This window comes from Lethenteron reissneri, chromosome 31 (assembly GCF_015708825.2).
Source record: "Lethenteron reissneri isolate LAM-NWPU_2019-01 chromosome 31, ASM1570882v1, whole genome shotgun sequence".
NCBI lineage: Eukaryota > Metazoa > Chordata > Hyperoartia > Petromyzontiformes > Petromyzontidae > Lethenteron > Lethenteron reissneri.
In genome coordinates, this window is record NC_083809.1 from 981785 (window position 1) to 1007987 (window position 26203).

At 48.7% G+C, this 26203-nt stretch overlaps 1 protein-coding gene across 2 annotated transcripts in view; it reads left to right on the plus strand.

Annotated features, from left to right (window-relative positions):
* Positions 1–26203, plus strand: part of LOC133349630 (epidermal growth factor receptor-like) — an 89295-nt gene that overhangs the window by 49665 nt on the left and 13427 nt on the right. Inside the window, exons 3-17 of one of the 2 annotated variants that reach the window (XM_061563228.1) lie at positions 1478–1664; positions 9679–9807; positions 11017–11079; positions 12142–12260; positions 13920–14061; positions 15075–15194; positions 16357–16483; positions 17587–17645; positions 18366–18456; positions 19184–19386; positions 20163–20289; positions 21434–21524; positions 23065–23222; positions 24209–24262; positions 24977–25118. In XM_061563228.1, the coding sequence (XP_061419212.1) occupies positions 1478–1664; positions 9679–9807; positions 11017–11079; positions 12142–12260; positions 13920–14061; positions 15075–15194; positions 16357–16483; positions 17587–17645; positions 18366–18456; positions 19184–19386; positions 20163–20289; positions 21434–21524; positions 23065–23222; positions 24209–24262; positions 24977–25118 (1812 nt within the window). Of the gene's footprint in view, positions 1–1477; positions 1665–9678; positions 9808–11016; positions 11080–12141; positions 12261–13919; positions 14062–15074; positions 15195–16356; positions 16484–17586; positions 17646–18365; positions 18457–19183; positions 19387–20162; positions 20290–21433; positions 21525–23064; positions 23223–24208; positions 24263–24334; positions 24401–24976; positions 25119–26203 lie in introns of both variants that reach the window. The other variant, XM_061563227.1, reaches the window with a different exon arrangement.

Consider the following 26203-nt stretch of genomic DNA (forward strand, 5'->3'; position numbering starts at 1 on the left):
AAAATAAACACGTAAATAAGCTATTAAACACGTGACAATTATAACTTCATCCCATCAATTTCTCGCACTACATTATCTATCATCACTTGATCTCATCACTTTCTCTCTCGATGGAGTGATGTAGAGTTTCAAATGTGATTCGCGGATAGCAAGTTGGTGAATAACGAGTGAATGCTGTGTACCCCATTGCATTGCAAACAAGGCCCCTCCTTTGCAGCGAGTGTCATGAGCCGGATGGTTTAACGTCCCGGCATTGTCCCCGAGCAAAGAAGAACCGATTTCGATCGACCTCTGGTGCACTGCGTTCAAGTCACGACCACATCGCCCCGACCCCCCTCCCCACCCCTGCCGAAAGAGATTCTTCTCTCGCAAGAGCAGCTCGGTGACTAAACAAACGGGAGGCTGAGTAAGCGCTGGGGATTCCTGCTAATGTGACACACGGTCTGGCCTGCCACATGCCGCTGACCGCCTTGGCAGCCGCGGAGAAGAGGAAAGTGAGAAGGAGTTCAGTGTCTCAGCGAGTGCATCACCGCCTTTGGCGGCTCTCGCCGACTTGAGTCTCTCGTGCCGTGAGTCAGTGTCGGAGATAACGGCGATGCTGACTGATAATGCTGTTTACGTGGGACTTTGGTTGATCCCCGCGATGAAAACGCTTGGGAAGAAGCCAGTATCTGGCGGTCAGCGATATCGAAAGCCATTTGGATTTTGCAGTCTGGTCAAAAACACACGGAACTCATTCTTTATTCAAAGCTTATTACCAACACCATTTTGACGCTTACAATTATAGCAGAAGCATTGCGATTTTCTTAACTTTCAGGCTTTTCTGTCTAAACCAATGCGCTATGAATTTATTTAGTCTTGGCTCGAAGCCAAAGTTTGAGTGAAGCCGACTCAGTTCTACAAGAATGGCACACACACAAGACAGAGACAATATATGTTCTTGCATCGGCAGGCATTGGGCATGGAATTATTAACCTGCCAACAAGTTGATGGATTGTCATAATTCGTGGTTGCCATTCTATTAAATCAGATATTTTTTTCTATTTTTGTTTGGCTCGTTTGCATGCTTTCTATTTTGTTTCTATCTGAGTTTCAAACAACGCATGTACCTATGCCAAAACAGTACAAAACTTGTTTGTGCAGTTTTGTTTGCTCCATTTTCCTACATTTAAAGTTGGCGCATAATATAGCATGATAATAATTCTCAACCTACACAATTCGGCTCGTTTATCGTGACCATCAGAATCAATTCAATCTGTGAATCCGATGCATCATTGCACGCCCAGTAGACGGACAGCCTGGCGTATGGATTTCCAGATTCAAAGATACAAAGGCCGATGGGGTCCGTGGGTTAGCTAAGGGTGAGGGGTCCCCCAGGGCGCGTTGTACGCATGCCTTGCCGGGATGAATGTAAACTTCCACGCGGCGCGCGGCTGCTCTCTCACGGCCGGACTCGTTGCTGTCCCCCGCGGCGCAGGACGTCCGGGAGGTGATGGGCTACGTGCTCGTGGCCCTCAACGACTTTGAGGAGCTGCCGCTGGAGAGCCTGCGCATCGTGCGCGGCATGAAGCTCTACGACGACAAGTTCGCGCTGGCCATCGTCGGCAACGGACAGCGCGGCCTCGGCACGGGCCTGCGGGCGCTGCTGCTGCGCAGCCTCACTGGTGAGGCGCCGAGCGGGGGGAGGGGGGCGGCGGCGGTGGTGGCGTGACCGCGGCGCGTCGGCGGCAGTTGTCGGCGACGAACGGGCGACACGGACGCGTTGTTTTTCGGTGATCGCTCGACTGACCCTTGCACTTAAACTGCTGTCACTTAACCTTGGAAGAACCATAAACAGCACGGAGTGGGCGCGTGACAAATGCACGCACGCGTGTGTGCGCTCGCATACGTACGACACACATGCACATGCCGGTGTGTTTAGTGCCCGCTAAGATAAATGACGATAATGAAAGACAATGATGGTGTAGCCTTGCAAACGTCCTTACATTCCTGGGATAAATGCACCAGTGACGCTCATAGTTGCTTATTTAATATAAAAAAGCACAACTCATGAAAACAAGTACGTTCTATTGACTGCAACTAAAAATTTGAGCAAATGGGTTTTCTCTTGGGCTCATCAGCACCAAATTATATGCGGCTAAACTGCTACATGCATAGTTCCAAAGCAGCGTTTAGTTTGCAGTGGCTCTCCGAAGATTTCTCAAGGGGGCGAAACGCACCGCACAGTACCAAGTCCAGGAGCTCCGTGGTCTCAGTGCCTCGCTTTTCAACACTTTGACAGCCCTCTTATCCTGGCAGCTTCCTCCTCCACCGCCACCTCACTGCCATGGTGGGCTTCCCGGAAAGTGGAACGTGAACTGATTTGCGTACGCATGGTCTGCACGCTGGGATGCGATCATTCCGCGATTCCGACCACGGAGGCTCGTAGGGGCCGGTGGTGGAACCCTGATTGACGGATAACGTGGCGGCTGAGAGCACGTTTACGTTAACATAAACGATAGTTTTTTTGGGTGTTTTATTTTGGATTCCACATAATCAAGTCGGACTTGCATCGAACCGTGCCCTGTTCAAGATTTATCCGATTTGGGATTATCCACGAGAGATTATGATTACGCAGAGATTTAATGAAAAGTGAAGGATTATAAGTTGAAAAATAATCACAATTCATTGCAGATGCCTTGTAGTCTCCGATGGCAGCTTCCGCTCGACTTACTAATCCTGGTGAAATTGTTTTATTCATCGTCTGGTCTTGGAAATTCAAATTCATAAATTGTCGCCCACTTCTAGACCCAACCAATAGCAACTACTTTCATGTTCTGCCGTAGAAAACGTAAAACTGGGTAAAGTAAGAACACTTAAATTATATCTGTGTTAAAAGCAAGTGACAGACTGCACAGAACACACACACGTTACGGAATTCTGTGCGTGCATATCTTGCCGTGATGTATAGCCCCAGCATTTACGTGATGTGCGCGATCGTAATCGGACACTCGATGCTGAAGCGCTGATCAACAACGCTAATCTGGCCACGGTGGCGCAGGGGAATCTGCACCGCAAGGAATTCGCCACGAGTTTGTCTCGGTTGACCGCGTGCGCCGCGTTTCATTTTGATTTTTATTATTATTGTTTATCTCCCAGCGCCGACCGCTGCATACGTGCGGAAACGTACGGTTTTTAGCCGCGAAGGCGCGAAGCCGCTCACCCGCGACTTTTTACGCCTCTATTTTTGGTGGCGCGGGTTTTGCCAAGAGGCGATCCTGGCCCGCCGGGGCCGTGCACTTTTGCCGTGTTCCTAGCCCGCGGCTCGCCTCGACTTACGAAAGGTTAGACGCTGGAAAGTTCCGTCCGCTCACAACGCGTTATGCCGCCACTGCCGTTGTAAAAAAAGAGCCGCGGCCGGTTCGGCGGGTGAATGCGTAGAATTTGAACTCGCATTTTCTTTTCCCAATTTAACCGTGAGCCCCCAATGAGATGGAGAGGGGCCTCGCTGAGAGTCCGCGTGGAGGTGTGCGGGCGTACAGTGCAAACAACGTATCGTGTCCTCGACGCGAGCAGGTCCGTTACCCGAACAAAACCCCTCTCCCTGTTTGTTATGTAGGATATCCCTGTTTACGTGCAAGCCGCAGATGCCAAAATATTGCTACTTTTCAGCTGCTATTATGGGACCGCCATTGTGATTTAAAAGTCACATTTCATTTTATACAGTTGCTTGCATTCGGATAATAATATTAAATGCATTTAAAAATAGAGATGGCTGTCACGTGAGATGTTTTTATGGGTAGCTAGGCATGATGATGTGGACGGGGGCAAGTTATGTTCTCAAAACAAAGATAGAGATGTGTTTAATAAATGTAAGAAGCTGTAAACTATTTATATTTTACCAGGTAAGACGCACCGAGTTATTTTGCTCTTTTTCAACATCGACTTGGCCACAAAATGATAGCCCAACGAAGTGACTTATCACGTGGGAGTTTATGGCAGCCAAATACTGTAAACGCACTTTTCTAAATGTGGAGGGAAAAACCGGAGGACCCGGAGAAAAATACACGCGACCACAGGGAGAGAGAGAGAGACATGCAAAATCTAAATATACAGCAGGCGTCAGGGTCGGAATCGAACACTCGACCTCTTGTATACCAGCTGAGGTAGTTAACATCTCGCCACCACGGCACCCATACAATAAATACATTCAAATGTATGTACTGTTGTTGAACTTCTTTCGCACCGTATGTAGCCCACCGTTCTAACCGGAGGTGCAAGGGTAGGATGTTTTGCTTTCGTTGGGCTATCAAAATGAATGCAATACATTTACAAGGAGAGCACAGTGATGCAACACTAATGAAGCAGTACTGATAATGGGGGGTGGGGGGAGCGATGGCAGAGGTTATCAGAGCCTAAGTTTGATTCCTGGGCATGACTCCTATCTTCCCTAACCCGTACTGACCAGCGTGGTGAAGTATGTTCAAACAACCCCTGCAACCTACATACAAAGCATGGGGAGCTCGTCATTGAGCAGTTTGTTAACAAACAGTTGAAACATTTATTAGATGTGCCTCGAACGATATTTATAGAGTGGGAAAATTTTAACAAGCGGATCTTTTGTTGTGCCGATGACGAAGGCATTCGTGGTTTAAAGTTCAAACACTGACACACTCGTATCTCTGAGTGCGTGGCACACATTTTTGCATAGGATTGTTTCGACTCTTATGCAACACTGAAACCTAAGCTGGAACTTAGTCGTCTGGCGCTCGTTAGTCACGGATGGAGAAATTTCGCGTGGAGGTGTCGCGAGCGTAGTGAGAGGGCACGGTGTCGACTCACCAGCTCGGCGCGCGGCTCAAATTGCGTTGGCTCCTGCGCTCAAAAACCCTTCTCGCTGTTCCACGTGCGCCGACCTCGTCAGCTTGCCCTGGCTTCGCCTGTTCTCACACTTAAAACATTTACTTCCTAGAGTTTTAAATGAAACTACAACTAGCAACTATTTTTTGTTTTCCCAGGTAAGGCCCACTGAGCTATGTATCTCTTTTTCAGAAACGACCTGGCCACAAATTATAGCTCAACGAAGTGGCTTATTGTGTGGAAATATATAGCAGCCAAATACTCTAAACGCGTGTTTCTAAATGTGGAGGTGAAAAACCGGATGACCTGGGGGAAAAATCCACGCGACCACGGGGAGAGAGACACATCCAAACTCCAAATATACAGCAGCAGGCGTCAGTGTCGGGATCGAGCCCACGAGTGCCTGTATACCAGGCGAGGTAGTTAACATCTCGCCACCGCGGCTCCCATACATACAAATGTACAAATGTTTTCTTTGACAAAATGACACGCAATAAATTAACATGGAGAGGACAATGATCCAACACAAATAAAGCAGAACTGATAATTGGGGGAAACGATGGTAACAGTGGTTATCGGAGCCAGAGTTTTATTCCTGGGCATTGCTCCGATCTTCCCTAACCCGTACAATTGATAGCTCAACAAAGGGGCTTGTCATGTCGGAATTTATTGCAGCTAAATACTCCAAACATGATGTTTCTAAATGTGTAGAGAAAAACCGGAGGACCTGGAGAAAAATCCACGTGATCACGGGAAGATCATTCAAATTTTCTATATTCAGGCGTCAGGGTCGGGGTCGAACCCACGACCTCCTGTATACCAGGCGAGGTAGTTAACATCTAACCACGATTTTGCCAAAGTGATGCTCGTTGCTTACTGGTGTAGAGATGTTGTCTCGTATATGTTTTGAGAAGCGTGCGAGAGAGGAGGGAGAAAGAGAGAACAAGAGAGGGCAACGCGGAGATGTTTCGCGAGAAGTCTGGGAGAGGAGGAATGAACCTTCCCGAGAGAACTCCTCTCTCGCTAAATTCCTCACGTAGGTTGGGTGCGCCTTCGTCGCTCACGTCCTCCCACCGATTTGGCCCTGTGCCCCCTCCACTGGAGCAGGAAGATGTCACGAGACCACCGGTCGTCGGACTGGATTAGCCGGTGCATTTTGTTATGTCTTTTTTACATTTGCTGCTCTGCGTTTTGTCCTCCTTCCATTTGCCAATTCTTCTGCCGGGCGGCGCGTCGCATCGCGAAGGCGGAGACATTTTAGAATTTGCATCCCTCCTGCTGCAGCGAGCGGCGTTACGTCGCCTCGTGTGCCGCCGAATACAATGCTCCCAAAAGATGAGGTCACAGAATTCCTTGTGCGGTCGGCACTTTGCTTGACACGTGTTCTCACCAGGTGGAGCCGGGTCCCGCACACCCTGCATGGAAGGTTCTGTTGCCTGGCGGCCAAACGAGCGTTGTGTTTAATCGGAATGAGCCGAAATGCATTTTTGGCAGCAGAGGGCAGTACGGGAATTTCCACTGTTCTCATGTACTTCTTTACTCCCACGTCGTGGACGGCTTCCCGGATTTAACAAAATGGCTGTGCATGTAAAGGCGCAAGCTGAATTATGAGAAGCCAGTTTTAGTTTGAAGGGTTTCTTTGCGTAGTTATTGGTACCCTAGTATCGTCCATCAGGCAATGCCCTCGATAGGCAAGTTTAATCATTGTGAGAGGCGGTGGTGGTGTCTTGATGACTATTTCATCCAACAGTGACTTGACCATGGCTGATGATGGTAGATGCAATGAGTAAAACCTGCCGTTAACAGGATGTCTTTACAAAACTCACATTGGGTATATGTTAACACGTATCACACACAGGAAACTCTAAAAATAGCACCATACTTCGGGAAACGGTTCAGTTGACTGCAGTGCTTAATCATCAACCAACAATCTTCACCAAGACAAAGATCCCCCGTCTAGCCTTAACAGACTATTGTGGGGCAAGTGCTGTTAGCGAGGGCCTCGTGTGCCATGCTGGCCTATGAAGGCTCTAGCATGGCACACGAGAGGGTGGGTTGCCAGCACCACGCCTGGCTGCCTTTGTCTCCCGAATGGCGATGTTTAGACACTGCACCAGGCTGAATCGACCTCCGGGAGGCCCAGGACTGGTTCAAATTATCGTTGCCGGTGTTGGCCGTAAGCAAGAATCGAACTTGGGGCGCCGAATTCGTAGCGCAAATCGCTAACCCTTGTGCTACTGCTCGCCACCAACAATCATCACCCCCGCCTACTGCACCCCTACCCTCTCCTTCCCCGATTGTGCAATTAGCACACACACACACACGGGCAATACTCAATTCATGAGCAATTTCTTTCTCAGTTCAGCACCGTAATTCGGCCAACCACATCGTCCATGAGAGCGACGATGTCCGTTGGCGATCCGCTGTTGGTAATTGGTCAGTCCGGTGGCAGGAATGTGAGGGGACGGGCGTAGTCCGAGGAGAGTCAGGTTACCTTGGGACGGGGTTTGTTGTTGAGAGGATGGTGCGCTGTGAGCACTCGGACGCAGAAGACTGACAGGTTCGACGTGCCACCTGCTTTCAGCACACCATGGGCTGAGAGGCTTGACTGATTGATCGCTCGCCGCCTATTATTAGCATCTCCAGTGATGTTTTGTTTAATGTTTCGTACCTTTGTGCGAGCTATTTTAGGGGAGCCACAGTCGCCGTATGAGAAATGCTATTTATGACCTAAAGATGTCACCTTTGTTTTTTTTGTTCCATTAAAAGAAATGCATTAAACTGAAATGTAATACTTTGAGCAATTAATGTCGATTCGGGTCAAAGTGGTTAATCCTTGTCTATAAGTGAAGTTCATGTTTATCTGTTTAAGCAGCAAGTGAGAACTCGAGAAGCCAGGGTCGTCTCATTTGCAAGAGTGACCTGGCGTCTCGCCAAAATGACAAAAAATCAAATAAATCTATAGATATGAAGCAACTATGGAAAATCGGAGCAAAGACAATCACGATACAGGAAAATAAAAAAATACTGTACAAACTCACGTCAATAAAATACATTTCATGTAACATAAACAAAACAAACACGATTGAATGTTTTTTTTTTTTACAAAACCACTCTGATACTGAAAGGTCGCACATCTTCTCCAAAGCCGAAAGTCTCAACCTTATACGGCGGTGGCTGCTCGTGTCCTCCATGTACAAGAGACACACAGGCAATGTACAGCAATCCGCTGTGACGTGGTGGTCACCTCTCCACAGACCCTATCGTTTGCAGCGCAACACGAAAAACCTCAGTGTGTGTGTGTGAAGAGAATTTTGCTTTGTGCCAAATATTTTAGAAGGAATTAGCCCCCCCCCCCCCTTCATGCTTTCCCCCCGGAAGAGATCCAAAAATCTGTGGAAAGATGACTGATTTTGGCATCTCCGCCCCCGTGGATTATGGGAGTTGTCACGGACTGCATAGTTTAGGATTCGTCAAATGATAGCTCAACAAAGTGGCTTATCACGCGGAAATTTTATAGCAGCCAAATACTCTAAACACTTGTTGATTCTAAACGTGGAGGGAAAAACCGGAGGACCCGGAGAGAAATCCATGCGACCACAGGGAGAGCAGCATGCAAACTCCAAATATACAGCAGCAGGCGTCAGGGTTGGGAATGAACCCACGACCTCCTGCATACCACGCGAGGTAGTTAACATCTCGCCAGCGCGGATCATTTGTGCGCGGATGTCGGGGTTCTTCTGTACTTCTCTTCTGCGCCTCTTCCCAATAGTACAGATGGCAGCGGGTAGAGGTCCTAGTGGACGCACGCGGCAGATATGGCAGAAGAACCACCTCCTGCTGTCAGGACTGTGACGCCAGGCTTATAGGACAGGCCAATCCAAATCATTAAACTATTGGCTTCTAAAAAGACGTTTGACCTCTCGGTGCAGGGGTTAATGTTTTTGATTGAGAGGTCACACTTGCCGTGTAGTATTCCAAGCTGGTAATTCTCCAGCCACCTGTTGTCACTGCCTCATCAAGCCAAAGAGCCGGTGTATATGTTTGCGCTGCTGCTGTTGCGTTGTTGTTTGTGCTGCGGGATTGTAAACGTTGGGAAATTCCCACGCCCCACCGCTCGACGCGGCACCTGGAGCTCGGCTCGTACGTGCGACTTGTGCGCACGTGTGCGTGACGTGACGTGTGTGTGACGTGGCCGTAATGGGAGCTCGTTAACAGCACTCCCTCGTCGTTTAACACGCTACAAAAAATCTTGAGCAAAATTATCTCCCCTTCATACTGTTCCTACTGTGTACACGTACAGCCATAAAATGTGAAAGAACAACTGTCTCTTTGCTTTTATTTATTTTTATTTACTACTTACCTTTCTTTGCTATTCATTGTGCATGGTTACCACTTTATTTTGTGTGTGGTTGCAATTTACTCTGCTCAGTCGGTGTTAGCCCCTGAGTGCGTGACGGAGTTCTTTTTAATTCCTGTTGCTCCATGCCCCTTTCCCGTTCTGTTGTAATGTGCACCGAGGCCTACTTTATTGAGGGCGATATTGGCACATTAAATAAAGATTCATTGATTGAGGCCTGTAAATCCACTGCTCGATGTGGACCTCCCCATATCATCAGGGGTCGTAGAGGTGAATTGACCATACTTCACCATGCTGGTGATGCAGGATGGTGAAGGTGGGGAGCATAGACAATGAGATCTAGAAGTACAGCACAGCAATCGATTTTGCTGTGCTGCCCTCTGCTCCCCACAATGCTGCCTTCACACCGCGTGAACCCACTGTTGTTGATTTGTTTTTGTTGGTTTACTTATTGTTGTTCTTTACTTGTCACTCGACAGAGATCCTGTCCGGAGGGGTGAATATCACCGACAATCCGTCCCTGTGCCACGCTGACACCATCAAGTGGGAGGACATCCTGGACCAGAAAAACCTCAATCAGTCGGTTCTGCCGTACGGCAGATCTGATTGTGAGTCCCCGGCGTCCCAAGTGTTGTTCACCGCCGGGTCCGGCTCTGCGAGCAGACGTTCGGAATACTCCGCTGGCGCTTGAGATGACGCGATGGGTGGTGCCGCAGCGCAGCACGGAACGCGATCTCCTGTCTCCCTGTCGATCATTGTTATCATCTCCTCGTTAGCATATTTGCTATTCGTGCAAATTCTTATGGCGTGGGGCCATCCCGAGGACGCTATGTTTCAGATGCGCATATACTCGGCAGTAGCTTCACAGGAGGGGGCTTTGCGTGTGTGTGTTTCTCAATCGAGAGATTTGCTCTGTACTATCTTGCCACACGAATATTATCATCCCGGACCAGGCATTATGTCCCAGCATGGAACTAGTCGCCGTAACAGGTGGTGTTTGTGCATCAGTCGTCGTATAAAGTACTTGCAGATGATTGTGACTGATGTAAATTGAGTAAATTATGTAACTTTAATGTCCTAGAAGTGCTAGAAAACTGAAATTTGGCACAAATACGTTACAATTTTAATTTATATAAAGAGTGTGAATGCAGCTGCATCTCAAAATGTTGCGTAGTACGGTGGGACGTGATCATCTTGCGGAGAGGAAGCGTATTTATTTAATATAGAGAGAGTCAGATATAGGCAGACTTAAAGAGGAATCTGGATGTTGACAGAGGCAGGGATATTTCATAGCACTTGTGGCTGGGGAAGATGTCGGCCTAGAATTAGACATTGCTTTGTCTCGTGCAAAACTCTTACAAACTTACAAATCTGTGATCCTCATCATCGGTGAGCCGAGTAATTCACCCCCCCCCCCCGATGCAGTGTGACGTGAAAGTTGATAGAAAGTGGCCAAAGCTCATTCGCCTCCTAGTGGAATATATCAAGCGCTAGGTCCAACAATGCAGGTGTTCCAGCAATGCTTGATATGCTGTGCGACAGTTTCTCGGCGGGATTGAAGTCTTCACTGGGTGTGAGTTCTGTTGTTTGTTTCATGGAACATTTCACCAAGCTACTGCACGTGTGTTATTACGGCAATTCAGCACACGTCTGTAGCAGCAATAATAACTTCATGTGAGAGGCAGGTAGCGTTCGTGGGAGTAACTGGGTTATTTATTTGTGTTGACAGCTTGATGTTATGTAAGCATTGTTTTTTTATTTTTATTGTTTCACAATTTTTTTAAAGTACGTAACACATGTTATGTTTCCCACGACAGGCCCTCCGTGCCCACAGGGTTGCAGCCACTGCTGGTCGGCCGACACGAATTACTGCCAAAAGCGTGAGTGGATTTTGCAATTATTGCCTTCTGCCAGCTGTGACATACGGATCAGACAAAGAGACACGGGCGGGCGGCAGGGGGAGCGCGAACAAAAGCCCAAAGGCGTATGAAGAGGCGTGAAGAGGTGGCTTGCTCGGTTTGAGCCAGCGAGACAGAAGGAGATGCACCTCAATCGGGGACAGAACGCAGAAACGTTTTTTTTTGTACTCTCAGGACGAGAGACTTGAGCGAGAAACATCTCTTGCTCCTCGAGGTGATGGCCAATGCACAGGGCTTGTGACGCAGCGTCAGCCAAAGGAAGGGATAGAACACACGTACGGGGACACCCGTGGCAGAGATGGAGCGATCAGATCAGTTTGTGTGCAGGACTGAGACCGATTGATGTGTCACTGGGCTGTGAGGGAAAGATATACGCCAGCTAACACTGATGAGTAAATTAGCTGGGCTTGCATTGAGTCTTTATTATTCAATGTTTGTACATTTGAAACCTGATGTCGATACATTTATAACGTTTTATAATTAAGGATGACTGTTTATGCCTTAGCTATGTACGTCAAACCTTCCCTATGTAACGGGAGAGGGGGTGGGATGGGCACACTAAGTCCAATAAATATGGTCCAAGATGAGCAACACGTGGTTGTAGAGTTGTGTTGCTATTCAGGACTTGCCATATCTAAAACTGGTCAGATTGATCATAACATGACCTAAATTTGGAGACCCAAACCACAGTAACAAGAGCTATTTACAAAAATTCAAGCACATTTTGCCCAACTCCTACCCGTCAGTTTCATTATCGATAATTACTTCTGAGGACATGCACATTGGAAAGCATGACCGGATTCTCCACATTATAGGCACACTTTATATTCCTACATTACGAAGCTAAATATGAAATGCATCTTATAATCCGGTCGGTGTGTGTGTTTGGGAGACCAGATTTGTATAACTTTATTGGCACCGGGCACAAGTTTGGGGTGCATCTCTCTCCAGAGTGTCGTAGAGTCCATGCGTGTGCATGATTTTTTTTATCCTACCCTGTTTGAAACTGGCGTGACGGCGCAGTGACGAGCACCATCTGTGCCAAGGAGTGCACAACCCGCTGCTACGGAACGAACACCAATCAGTGCTGCCACAAGCACTGCGCTAGCGGCTGCACGGGGCCGCGTGACACCGACTGCCTGGTACGACCCCTCGCCCTCGTACCTTTGCTCCCAACATTGATACCAAAGCCTGACTTGACTCATGACCAGGACTGCCCAGAGCTTCCTGGAGGTCCGGGGCTGGAGGCCTGAAGCACAACGCCACGACAAATCCAGGCCTATTGTGAGGCTCTTTTTTGTGTGAGGCCTGGAGAAAATAACCTCTTGTCCTCCCGACCCCTACTCTGGATGGCCCTGCTCATAACTCATGAAACCAAGTCTTAATTTACTCAGTCCAAAACGTTATCCATTACCGCAAGACTCAGCTTGCTAATTTTTCTGATCCCTGACCTTAAATCTGAACCTTGCTGCATGGTTGGCAACATATGCGTTGCAAAAGAAATTCAACATACATACATCCACGTGCTGAGCCCACACCAGAACCATCGATGACGCTGTCGTTTGGTTAACATTCACTCCAATGTAACTTCTTTCTCCTATTTTTTTGTTATTAAATTATCAGCAACTTTGTGATGAAATGCAAATTATAAATTCATACACTGCATGGCTTTCCAAACCCTGGTGTGTGGGCCCACAAACTCATTAAATTCGGCCTGCAGCATCTCTAATTTACCATTAAATGCAGCCTGCTGTGGCTCGAGATTAAATAATTATAATTCATTATTTAACAAGAAATGCATCACATCTCTCTGCCTCACGCATCTAATCATATCTCGTATATCTTTTCTGATACATATCCTATCTCTCTCTCATCTTCTGAGTAAATATTACTCACAATTCTTTTAAGAACACAGGCGATCCTCGACGTACATCGATCCACACTGACGGCAGGTCACCAATTCCCACCCACGTTGCGTTGTTACGCGTAGCGATCGCACCGCACGAACGGCACAACACCGACTGGCGCCAGTGCCGCCCAGTCACGGCGCTCCGGCGCTCTACCTCTGTGCATTCTGGGTGATTCTGAAGGATTTTTTATTCATCTAATCCTTACAAATGGCCGATAAAAGGAAAGGTGGGTGGGCTCGTGATGCTGTTGATGAGACAGGTAGCAGAAAGGCCATCGCTGTATTCAGTCCAAATAATCCAGGAATTATGAAAAATCAAGGTAGGAACTTTCACAATATGATTATTGTACTTCATATATGATTGGTAGTTGATTAAATATGTTATTTGTAGTCATATCTATAAAAAGTTGCATATGGGACCCTTGGTCAGGAACGTAACCCCCTGTTATATAATTGTTTCTCTGGGAAATTCTGTCTCGACTTGTGGCACCTTTTCTAGGAACGTGACCTGACGTAGGCCCGAGCACCACCCGTTCTTGTCCCTCTTATCTCACGCTCATATCTCTGTTCTCAATATATCTTCTATCCACTGCCTTCGTAGCTCTTCTGAATATATCTCATGTCAAAAGCTCCTAGTTCAATATTGATATGCTCATGGCTTGTATCTTAAATTTCGATTCGTATCTTGCTGCATGTTTGTGAGTCCGGCATGCTCTTATTCCTGGCCTTTCCATATCACCGTCCATCTGTCTATTCATTCATTCATCCATTGATTAATTCATTCTTCCATTCATTATTCCATCCATACATACATTCATCCATTTACCCACAAACCATCCTCCGGTGTTCCCTCCGCCTTCGCTTATCTCCTCCGTTCCTTTTCGCCGGCCAGGCCTGCAAGGCGTTCAACGACACGGGCGTGTGTGTGGAGCACTGCCCACCCACGCAAATCTACAACCGCGACACGTATCTGCAGGAGCCCAACCCGGACGTCAAGTACAGCCACGGGGCCATCTGCGTCAAGCGCTGCCCTCGTGAGTGGCCGTGCGTGTGGGGGAACGCGCGTGAGCCCCAAGCCGGGTGCTCATGTGCCCCCCCCCATTCCTGTGTCTGTGTCACATGCACACGTGTGTGTGTTTGTATAGTGGAGCGGTGGCACCGTGGTTAGCACGCTGCACTATGAACCCAGCGAACCGAGTTTGATTCCCGCTCACGGCTAACACCAGTGACGATTATCTGAACCAGTCCTGGGTCTCCCCGATGTTCTCCAACATGAAGGCTTACAGTGCTGTGTGTGTAAGAAATGTGACTTCATTATTCGTGCCAGGACATGACGCCATTCACGCGCTTGGGATAGAATCCGGCAAAAAGTATCTTGTGCAGCGTGTTATTTGTGTCTTTATCATATCACCTATCCACAATGGCCCATCCGCAAGCTTGTGTACAAACAAAAAGTTATTGGAAAATGTTTTGTATGTATGTTGAACTTCTTTCGCACCATACGTAGCCAACCACGCCAATTTGGAGGTGCGGGGACAGATGGCAAGACGCCTGGATAAATTGTAGAACTGGAGTTGGATACATTATTTTTTGTATAGAATGTACATCTAGATGAGCTACTTGCCTTTAAGGTTTTGATAATTGTTTGCTAATGCACAAGTATGTGAAGCCTTGTTTTGTAAATTATTGAAATATTAAAATAATCATAATTTTATAAAGTGCCTTTCATTGTGAAATATTTCAAAGCACTACATTAAATTAAAAAAAAACCACCATATGTAGGTCAAATCCAACAGAAATACAGTAAAAGCTGATAAGAGCAAGGCTAACAACTCCCGATATTGCCACCATCCCTGCGGCTGGGCATATCTTGTAATTACTCATGATGACATGTCAGGGTTCATCATGCCCCATCTTCTTGTGACAGAATTAAAATTTTAACAAGAGTTTTTGAAACCTCAAACTAAACACGCAGTCACGTTGCAGAATAAACGGCAAAAACCACTGCCACCCCCCCTCCCACCCCCCCGGCTTCTCCCACGCGCAGAAAACTTCCTCATCGACCAGAATTCGTGCGCGCGGTCCTGCCCCCACGAGAAGATGGAGGTGGAGGAGAATGGCGTCAAGATGTGCAAGGCTTGCTCCGAGAAGCAAGGCTGCCCCAAAGGTTAGCGGTGCCGTCCACCGTCATCTTCCTGATGTGCCCCCCTTTTGAGAATCTGTGACGCCCCCTGTTCAAGTTGAGGTCAATTTGTGTGTCGAGGGGAGAACTCAAGGGACCAGGATGAGTCTCGTTTGCAAGAGCCACCAGGGTCACCAAAAATAGCAAAAGCAATCAAATAAAATAATTTGCAGCGACGGAGCAAACGGGAATCTGAGCGAGTGCTACCTTATGGGAGTGAAACGATTTCTCGCTCATCGACTGAAACTCGTGTTTGGAGCTCGTGATGCGTGTGTTGAATCATGCACGCAAGAAGTTTGATATTTTTGATTCACGCAAATGTAGTGCAAATGTTTCCTTGAGGCTGAACGGGCAGAAAATGCGAGGTGGGACAGGACAAATGAGAGAGGGCGAATTACGCGGCATTGCAGACCAGACAGTACAATATTCTGGTGCTAAATCATTGTATTTATTTACATGCACTATTTCGTGTTGTCGCTTGGTTAGCGAAGTCAACTGAGTTTATTTAAAATCAGATCAGGAAAAAAATGAGGTCAGGGTTGTCAATTTATTTCCTGAACTCCATTTTTCACTCCTAACCACAATGCATCTTTACAATGTTTGCCATTTTTGAGATTTGTGCATTGTGTAATGACATGATTTGGAATAGAGGGGATATATTTGTTTATAAATATGAAAACCTGTACTCTGGGGGTGAGCGAGGAATGGGCTTTGAGTTCTGCTTGGATCGTGAATGTTTCTGTTGACGTTGGGCTATTTCTGACGGACGGACGGACTGACCGGCAGGCTTGCATGAGAGCCCAAATTCCCCACGTGGCTTGAGGTGACGCGTGAAAAGATTGTCCGCCGAGTGCTGACACTGCGTGTGTGTGGGCGCGCGTGTGTGCGTGTGTGTGCGTGCGTGCGTGTGTGTGTGGGCGCGCGTGTGTGCGTGCATGCGCGTGGTGTTTGTGCGTGTGTGTTTGTGCGTGTGTGCACGTGTGTATGTGCGTGCATGCGCGTGTGTTTGTGCGTGTGTGTGTGTTTGTGCGTGTGTGTGTGTGCGTGCGTGTGTGTGTGCGTGTGTGTGTGTGTGCGTGCGTGTGTGCGTGCGTGTGTGTGCGTGCGTGCATGTGTTTGTGCGTGCGTGTGTGTGCGTGTGCTTTAGTCTGCCACGGCATTGGCTCGGGGAATCTGAAGGACGCGAAATCGGTCAGCTCGTTAAACGTGGACACGTTCAGCGAGTGCACGACCATCAACGGCAACCTCGTCTTTCTCGAGTCGGGTCTCGACAGGTGGGGTGCCTGCCCCATTAATTGCATGCCTCATGTCATCATCAACCACGATCAGTCCACTGCTGGATGAAGGCCAACCCGACTCGTTGCCATCCGAGCTGATTTCATTGCTCGTCTCTTCGGTTGACATCCTGTCGGACGCGATCCATCCCGTTTTCTTGACTGCTGGTCATCATCCCTTCTAGCAACGTGTACTTCTCAGCCCCACTCGCTTCTATAAACAGTTGATGTTTTAAGATGTCTCGTACGTCTTGTAACCTGCGTATGCACGTGTGTGTCTCTCTGTCTCATTGTAATCCCACGCTCAAACACCTTCAGTACAATGTTGTATTTCCGCACAAGACACATGTTTTAATGAGTGACGGTTAATAATGATAGTATTAATAGTAACCAAGGTCAACTATGCGCCGCTATGTTGCCAAGAGCGCGGCTGGAGACAAGGTCACCGCGAATGCCATCTGAGTCACTGAGCATCGACGATAAAACCGCCCCAGGGCGGATAAGCGGAGAGTGGCCGTACGTCCAGACGACGTGGAGGATGACAACTCCGTGGGTCTCCAGAGATGAGCAATGGAGCCTTGACAGGGCCCTTGATTTCCCTTTATCAAGGCTGCCCCTGTTATCATCATGGCAAAAGCTGACCCTGTCACTTTCACGTACTCATTTGACAGAATTCCCGAAAGCAAAGTGGGTTCCGGTGTACCGTTATCTATTTGCCCAATTGCATGTGTGTACGCTTCTGTGATAATTGTCTTTAGAATAGGGATTGTTAGCATAATTGTTGTCGCACTGCACGACAAATCCGTTGTCCTCGGCTTGATTCCCAGCCGTGGCAAATGTCTAAACTGTTCCTGGATCTTCCCTAAGTCTACTCATCCTTAAATGAGCACCTGATGCAGTGTATAATCATCAGCACTGGGGAGACAAAGGCGGCCAGATGCGGTGCTGGCCACCCACCCCCTTGTGTACTGTTCCGTCCTTCATAGGTGTTCGCTAACAGCACTTGCCCCTACAGTCTGTTAAGGCTACACGGGGGATCTTTGTCTTTGTGTGTAGGGTGTCAGTTTGCATCAGTGTGTCTGTTGCTTTTTATGTTTTTACAGCGACCTACTTGCTCATCCCGAAAAGCTGAAGTTGTTCAGATCTGTGCGGGAGATCACAGGTAGCTATTTAGAACAAAACTATTGTACTGCACACACACACACAGACACAACATCAACAGTTGCTGTGTACCACTCGGTGATGGTGACATCCCTATGGCACCTGTGCCACGCTGGGTTTGCTCCGAGGCCATGTGAAGAGGTGAGAGCTCGCTCGCGAGAGGTGACACGTAGGAAGAGTTTAGCTAGTCGCGATGAATCACCAGTGCTCAGGTGTATTCTCAGGATTCTCTGAATTCAGTGGAAATTCCTAATCCTGAGAGAAGCAGATGAAGGTTCCATAACGAGATACATTCCACCAGGCTGCAGGCAAGGTGTTTACGTTTCCATAGAGGGTAGATATTTACTGGATTTTTCGCTAAAGGGTGTTGGGCCTTGGGTTAACACGCGATTGAATTGCGTCGTTCAGTAAGAGGCACGCTGGAGTCTCATGGCCCCCACAGCGACTTCGGAGCCATGACGGGGAACCCAGAGGCTTCGCGTCACTCCGAGACGCCGTGGCGTTTGAGTGAATGATAAGTGCTAACCCCTTTCGTTATTTTTAGAGTACCCAACGTTATCTTTAGTTTGTCGTCCTTCCCCCGCACCTCCGATTAGCATGGCTACGTACGGTGCGAAAGGAGTTCAACATACGTACAGATACGTACACCCACACGTGCGTGATGTACGAGCGTGCGCCTGCCCGCCGCGTGATGCGATGACTCCAATCGTCTTGTCGACAGGGTACTTGCACATTGAGGCCTGGCCGCCCAACATGACCGACCTGAGCGTGTTCGAGAACCTCGAGATCGTGCGAGGGAGGAACATCCGCAGGTGAGACACGCTGCACCTCCGTCCTTACTACCACGCCACACACAAGGGCGGGAGCGGCGGCGCTGTTGTTAACGCGCTGCGCTGTTGTTAACGTGCTGTTGTTAACGCGCTGCGCTGTTGTTAACGTGCTGTTGTTAACGCGCTGCGCTGTGAACCGGGCAGCACGTGAGGTCGCCCACGGCTAGCACCGGTGACGAGCGATAGCCACTGGTATCCCCCGGCCCCCCCCCTCGTCCTTCACCTTCAATTAGCACGGTTGGCTACGTATGGTGCGAAAGAAGTTCAACATGCGTACATACACCAACCCGCATTGAGCACCGTGTAAGTCCTGAGGGTGCCATCTGGACAAGTGTTTAACAATGCGCTGATTAGCGCCATGGTATTGGGTCACCGGTGAGTTGGAGAGGATATCTCATTGGCGCATGAACACTTGCACACCTCGTGGCTGTTTCATCTCCTCGGCAGCGTTGGGTGGCGGAGGGTCTTAATGACGCAAAATTGGCCATATCACCGACGTGACCGACACCAAAAATCAATCGCCAGTCATAGTATCGGCTGCGAACACCTACTTGTTAACCTACGTGTTATCCTACATGTTAACCAATGCATTAAAATACGCGCTAAGTGTGTCCTTAACGTTGACTTGTGCGCGCCCCCCTGCCCCCGCCCCCACCCCACCCCGCCCCCACCCCACCCCTACCCCGCCCCCACCGTCCCCGGTGTCCAGCGTTGGGTACTCGGTGCTGGTGCGGAACCTGCCCCACCTCGAGGTGCTGGGGCTGAGGGCGCTGAGCGAGGTGACGGAGGGCAGTGTGCTGGCGCAGAACATGCCGCGCCTCTGCTACGTCCTCACCGTCAACTGGACGCGGCTGCTGCGCTCGCCGCGCCAGAAGGCCGACCTGGAGGGCGTGCCCTCCAGTAACGTCTGTGGTGAGCGGCCGGCACGCACGAGCACGGCGGTCAAGAGGGGAATAGCGGCAAAGTATGGGAGCGGGTAATGGGGGGGGGGGGTGGCGTGGAGGTGGGGGGGCAGGGAGAGGTGAGCGAAGTGGAAGAGCATCGGGGAGGGGAAGCCGTTGTGATCCATCTGACTCACCCGGTCCCTTGTGGGTGTTTGTGTTTGTCAGCGTGCGCACTTGTACGCTCGAGTGTGAGTGGGGAGCGGTAGTGTAGCGGTTAGTGCGCTGCACTACAAACCCGGTTACACGAGTTCAATTCCCACACACGGCCAACACCTGTGATTATTATCTGAACCGGTCCTCAGCCTCCCCTAGGTCTCCTCAGCCTTAAATGAGTACCTGGTGTGATGTATAAACATCTCCACCCCCTCGTGTGCCATGCCGGCCTTCATAGGCACTCATTAACAGCAATACGGGTGATCTTTGCCTTTGTTTTTGTGTGTGCGGGGAGCGGGGTCGGGTAGCAGCGAGCACTCTGTGCTACGTAACCAACGAGTTAGATTCCCGCTGATGGCAGTCCTGGGCCTCCCCTAGGTCAACTTGGCCTCAATAGTACCCGGTGCCAAATGTGTAAACATCACCACTCAGGAAAGAAAGGCAACGACCGGGCCTGATGCTGGTCACCCACCTCCTCGTTTGCCACATTCACCTTTATAGGTGCTCACCAGGGGCACTTGTTCCAACAGTCGGGATCTTTGTATTTAGCTTTGTCTCCGCACACGTGTGCGGTGTTTGCTCGCCGCGCAGGCCCTGAGGCCTGTGACCCGCTGTGCTCCCCGGACGGCTGCTGGGGCCCCGGGCCCGAGCAGTGCATGCAGTGCAAGCTCTTCAAGCGTGTCCGCACCTGCGTCGAATCCTGCAACCAGAACGACGGGTAAGGACATTTGCCGCTGCCAATCGGTTGCCCTAACCCCTACACCGGGGGGTGGGCGAACTTTTCCCCTTACCAATGGCCGAATGTCACTGTGACGGTCCCACCTGATGACGGAGACTTGTGTTGCCTCTGAAACGTCGTGATTTATTATTTTATTTATATTGTTACTTTTATTAATTTTAATTTATTTTTTTACCTACGTGACTTTACCGAAAAAAAAACGAAGAGTACTTTTCAAAGACCTTTGGCAGGTGGCAGCACGATAACGCACGCCTTCACGTTGTCCACTGATCGCGCAAGAATTATAATTCGGGCTCAAACTTTTCGCCACGCGAATGCGACGCCTGCGCCTGATTGGCTGTCGCCCACGCGGTGATGAAGTCGGCTCGCAGTTCTGAAGACGTGCGGCTCAGGTCCTCGCGGTGACCGATGAATATCGTTCGCAGGCCGCTTCCAAGTGGTAGGCCTCGTGTGGCCATGTGTCCTGCCTTAAAAAAAACCTGTCCGTCACGATTTACCAATAGATAGTCATGGTACCACCATTATCACACCCACCCTGTCACTGTGTACACAACGAGTCACACCATCTTCCTGCCATGGTGAATTGCTACAGTAGGCGTCTCAATCTGATTTAAGAATGTATACTTTTGCCTTGTTTGTACCATCTGTTTTTTCATTAGTCTAAGGGGTACATATACATGACATTTGCATTTCTTATCAGCTAATAAATAATCGAATTCTGAGCTTACAATTAAGTGCATGTATCATGAGCCTAAGAAATTATATAAATGGGGTGGTTTCATGGTCATTGGCTTAAATAGGATATGGTTGCAAAGTTTCAAGGTCGTTCGTTCAACACTGGGGTTGAGTGTCTTACGAAGGTGATGTTGGTAGCGATGTAAATGGTGATGATGACGATTGTATCGATGGTGGTGATGCTCATGACAATGGTGACAATGGGTACTATTATTCCGTTTGGTTACCCACAAAAGGCTCACCGAGTCTCGCGCTTCTTTTTCAGAAGGGGCCCGGCCCAGTTTTTCTACGGTCGGAGGCGATGATTGCTCTGTATATTCCAATTGAGTAATTGTAACATATATATACAATAATGTAGTGGATGTGTGAAACATTGTCTGTGTGGCAGGGAGGTGCGTGAGTTCATCAACGGGACGCTCTGCATGCCCTGCCACTCTGAATGTCTGCCCACCAACGGGACGCTTTCCTGCAAGGGCACGGTAAGGACAATCACTACGACGTTTGTCTCCGAGGACGGTTTTGGGGCAGGTCGGCAAATATGAACCTTTAGCTGTCATCATTCGCATTTGCTCTACCTCACCGCGAATCGAGTGGTGCTTTCCCGTGTGTGCTAAACTTTAATAGTCGGTGTAAACTCCACTCCGTGTCACCTGTTGATAAACACACACACGGCCTTCTCAAACACACACTTGCGTTAGACGTTGGGTGTTCTCTATTGGCCTGGCTTTGCAAGGGCTTGTTTCCCCCCTTTGTGTTGACCGCCGGCCATCCATCCACTCGAGCGACCTGTCCTGCTGAAGCCCACTTGGCTTTTCTTGGCAGTAAATTTGAGAGCTTGAATCCACGTGTTCGTCTCCCATGTGTTCAGATGACTGAATATATTCTGACATTTACAGATAAAAAGCCAATTCTTTATATGCATTTTGACTTTAAACTTTCATGACTGCAGAAATTCATATTCGATGGTTCTTTCGGTAAAGTCACGTAGATAGAAAGCATAATAACAGTAAAATAATACAATTGAAAATAAAGTGAATAAAAAATAATACAAATATCACGACGTTTCGATCGCAACACAAGCAATCGTCATCAGGAGAAAAAAGAGGGGGAAAGCTGCTGATGCAGGCTGTTTATAAAGGTTTAGAGATGGGCGAGGCAGCTTATGTTAATGTCGGAGAGGTCTCCGACACCGGCAGTAGGTCGCCACCAATCAGAGCATTGCACTTCGCTTCACACACCCACACTGCTGAAGATGTGGGTTTTGCCTTCTTGTGGGTTCCTGCGGAGTGGTTGTTAGTAGTTGCTAGTCATGGGCAGTGATAGTGGCTTTTTGCATCAGAACCTGGCTCATTTGAAGGTCAACTCAGCCTTAAACGAATACAGTAACTTGGCACGGTGTGTTATGAGCACTTTTGGGACAAAGACCGTCAATTGTGGGACTGGATACAATGCCCCTTTTGTGTAATTTAATGGGCACTTGCTAACAGCATTTCCCCCTATCAGACTAGGGATTAACAGGAGAGCTTTTGTGTTCTTGCGTGCCTGTGTTTTTTGTATGTCAATGTTGACCTGGGTTAGATTCTCAGCCATTATTAACATCATCAGTGGCTGTCTTAATTGACCCTGTTCAGGGTCTTACCTAACTCAACTCACCCTTAAATGAGTTGTTTCCTTGTGTGTGTGGGGTTTTGTAGAGAGGGGGAGCAAGAGGGTGTGGTGGTGGTTAGCATACTGCGTGATGAACCTGGCAACGAGAGTTTAATCTCCAGTGAAGGGTAACATCAGCAGCAATCGGTATCAGAACTTTCCCTGTGCCACCCCGAGATCGATTCACCCTTAAACGAGTAACTGGCACAATGTGTAACAATGATCACTGGGCAGACAAAGGCACACCAGTCGTCCTGGTCACGCCATCCCGTTGTGCGCCATGCCAGCCATAATAAGCGCTCGCTAACAGCACTTGGGCCTTACGTGGGCGGCGTGTGTCTGTGCGCGTGCGCCTTCGATGGCGAGCCGCAGACGTCCGACAAGTGCACGCGCTGCCGCCACTTCAAGGACGGCCCCTACTGCGTGGACAAGTGTCCCTCGGGTCAGAACACGGAGCACGGAGCTCTCATCTTCAAGTTCCCCGACGCCCACAACGCCTGCATGCCGTGCCACCCCAACTGCACGCACGGGTGAGCGGCAGCGCGGCGCCCACGTGCGCGTGCAGGCCAGCGATGGGCAGGATCCAAATTACGTGTAATTAAAGCTCGTCCTTTCATGGCATATTCACTTCGGTGTTTCAATTCCAAAATGCTGAGGTTGAGGGATGTTGCGTGAAATGCTCGTGGACATGCTGCGTAGATGTCGCTAAATCGGATTGAGGATGTCATTTAAATCGCGTTTTCCTCATCGTGGTTTTTGCTCGCATTTTATCTCGAGAAAAAACATGTGCTCGTAATTATTCACTGTTCGGACAATTTTTCGTTTATATGCTGGCTTGGTTTGTGTTGCATTGTTTCCCTAAATGTTGTAAAAATACTGAGCAAAACTCAGTTTCACTCGTGAGATTTTTTTCCGTAAACAACATAAATACAACAAGCACTCTTGTTTCACAAAGTATGACTCATTATGCCTGAGCGCAGAAAACCTCACAGTTCTTCAGATTTACTAGATGGGGCATTTTCGGTGAAGAAATTATTAGATCAGCGTTTCTCAAGCATGCCCTGCCATGCCCAGAATTTCCTTTCGAGGCAAGTCAAACTGAAAACGAAGCAATTTCTTATTTGATCAGGTAAGGCCCACTGAGCTATATCTCTCTCTTTCAGAAACGATCTGGCCACAAATGATAGCTCAATGAAGCGGCTTATCACGTGGAAATTTATAACAGCCAAATACTCTAAACGCACGTTCATTCTCAAGTTATCCTCCCCTCGGTAAGGCTCCTTGGCGGAAGTGCCGCACCGTTGGGAGATTTCGCTGAACGACGCACGGTGCGCCGATGCACGCGTGCGTCACCGGTGCGACACGCTCGCTGTGGCTCGGAGCTTCGCTAAGTTTTTATCATTGATGCCGTCCACCCGGCATATGTGAACGTGCCACAGTTTGAAATTCCCGGCCGACACACGGTCTAATTCCGGCTGTTAAACCTTCTTCCTCCAACGTGGACGCTGACACCCAGGTGCGATGGGCCACTCTTGGAAGACTGCAACGGAATTCCGACCCGTCAAAATAGGTACCGTAACCACTGTCTTTTGCCTTTGTGTGCGTGCGTGTGTGCGGCGTCTTTTTAAACGCGGGGGTTCAGGTGCAAAGGGCCTTTGCCTGTCGACTGCGTTTTTCCATGGAGCGAAAGTTCAAGCAGCCCAACTAGGTAAACACATCTCCTGTCTCATCAATGTTCCACGTGTCCACTTCATTACCGATTTATTTTTGTTGCTCTGTTTGTACCGCCAATTTTCAGCTTTCAGTCAAAGAAACATTGTTACAGCGTGACGCACAATCCAGCGGGTCGGCAGCTGGTTTTTCCGAAGTTGGGCCGGGCCCAGTGCCGGATTAAACTAGTGCGGGGCCTGTAGTATATGTTATAAAGGGACCCTCAATAAAAAACACACGCAAATATTAAAACACAAAGTTTTTTACTAGCATCGTAAAGTAATTGTATTTTTTCATTTGTTATACAGCCAGATAATACAACAAATCGCTAACCTTCAACACCAAAGTTGAAGGCAGTATAGTACTATAGTATAGAGCAAGTGCAAAATCACTGAACCGGAATTGATAGCTTGAAAGCATTCAGTGCGGGGCCCTTGAAAGTGCGGGACCCGTAGCTACTACACAAGTAGCTATTTGTGTAGCTACTTTTGCTACGAGGACAATCCGGCACTGGCCGGGCCTCTGCGGGGATGATGCGTGACCGCCCTGCTCGTGTGTTTTTTACGCTGTGCAGCAGCAAGACGCCCGTCGTGCTGGCGGCCGTGGTGGGGAGCCTCTGTATGGTGGTGGTTCTCACTCTGGGCGTTTTGCTCTACAAGCGCTCCAGCAACCAGAAGCGCAAGAAAACGCTGCGGCGATACGCGATCGAGCGAGAGGTAGCGTGCCTGTCGCAGGTTCATAGCCACTCGTCGTTGCTGTTATCGTTGTCGCCATCATCGTCGTCGTCGTCGTCATTATTATCATCTTGTCAACAACCGCTATCAGTCTTAGCAGCAGTGCGATTAGCACGGTTGGCTACATACGGTGCGAAATAAGTTCAACATACATATGTAAGGATGTTAGACATCCTTGGATAGTGTCTTTGTGACATGGATATCGTGAACACCATAACCGCCACGAGGGGGCGTTACTGCATAAGGAGAGCTGTGACGTGGCCTGCTCGATGGTGGTGGTTGGTTGGAAGGTTTGAAAGGGAGAAGACAGAGATATTTGAAAACGGCAAGGGGTCCATTCAGGCTGTTAGAAGAGGATTAGAGGGATTGGTTAAAAGGAAGGGGATGGGTGGAGATTGGAGAAGGGGAGGAAGAGGAGGACACAAGGGAAGGGTGAGAGGGAGGGCTCCCAAGAGATGGTGGTGGGCACTCGACAGTCGTTGTTCAGGACAGACTTGGGCGCCACGGTGGCTCAGAGATGTTGACTACCTCGCCTGGTGTGCAGGAGGCCATGGGTTCGATCCCAACCCTGACGCCTCTTGTAGATTTGGAGTTTGCATGTTGCTCTTCCCGTGGTCGCGTGGATTTCTCTCCGGGTCCTCCGGCTATCCCTCCACATTTAGAAGCATGCATTTAGAGTATTTGGCTGCTATAAATATCCACGTGATAAGTTACTTCGTTGAGCTATCGATTGTGGCCAAGTCACTTATGAAAAAGAGCTATACAGCTCAGTGGGCCTTACTTGGGAAATTTTTTTTTTTATAGTTTTGTGGTTATTATCTTTGTCACCATCATCACCATCACCACTACAACAGCTATCATTGTTCGCATCAGTTTTGTAATTCTCTGCATTTTCAATGTGACCATCATAATCATCATTATCAACATTTCAATCTATAGAAAATGCAATGCGTTTAAAAACCCACAACAGAATACAAAGGAGCTACTGCAATTTCAACTTACGCGCATGCGCGCAATAAACAGAGGGGATTCGTGCGTCACGTAGCTCTGCCGCAAACACCAACGGA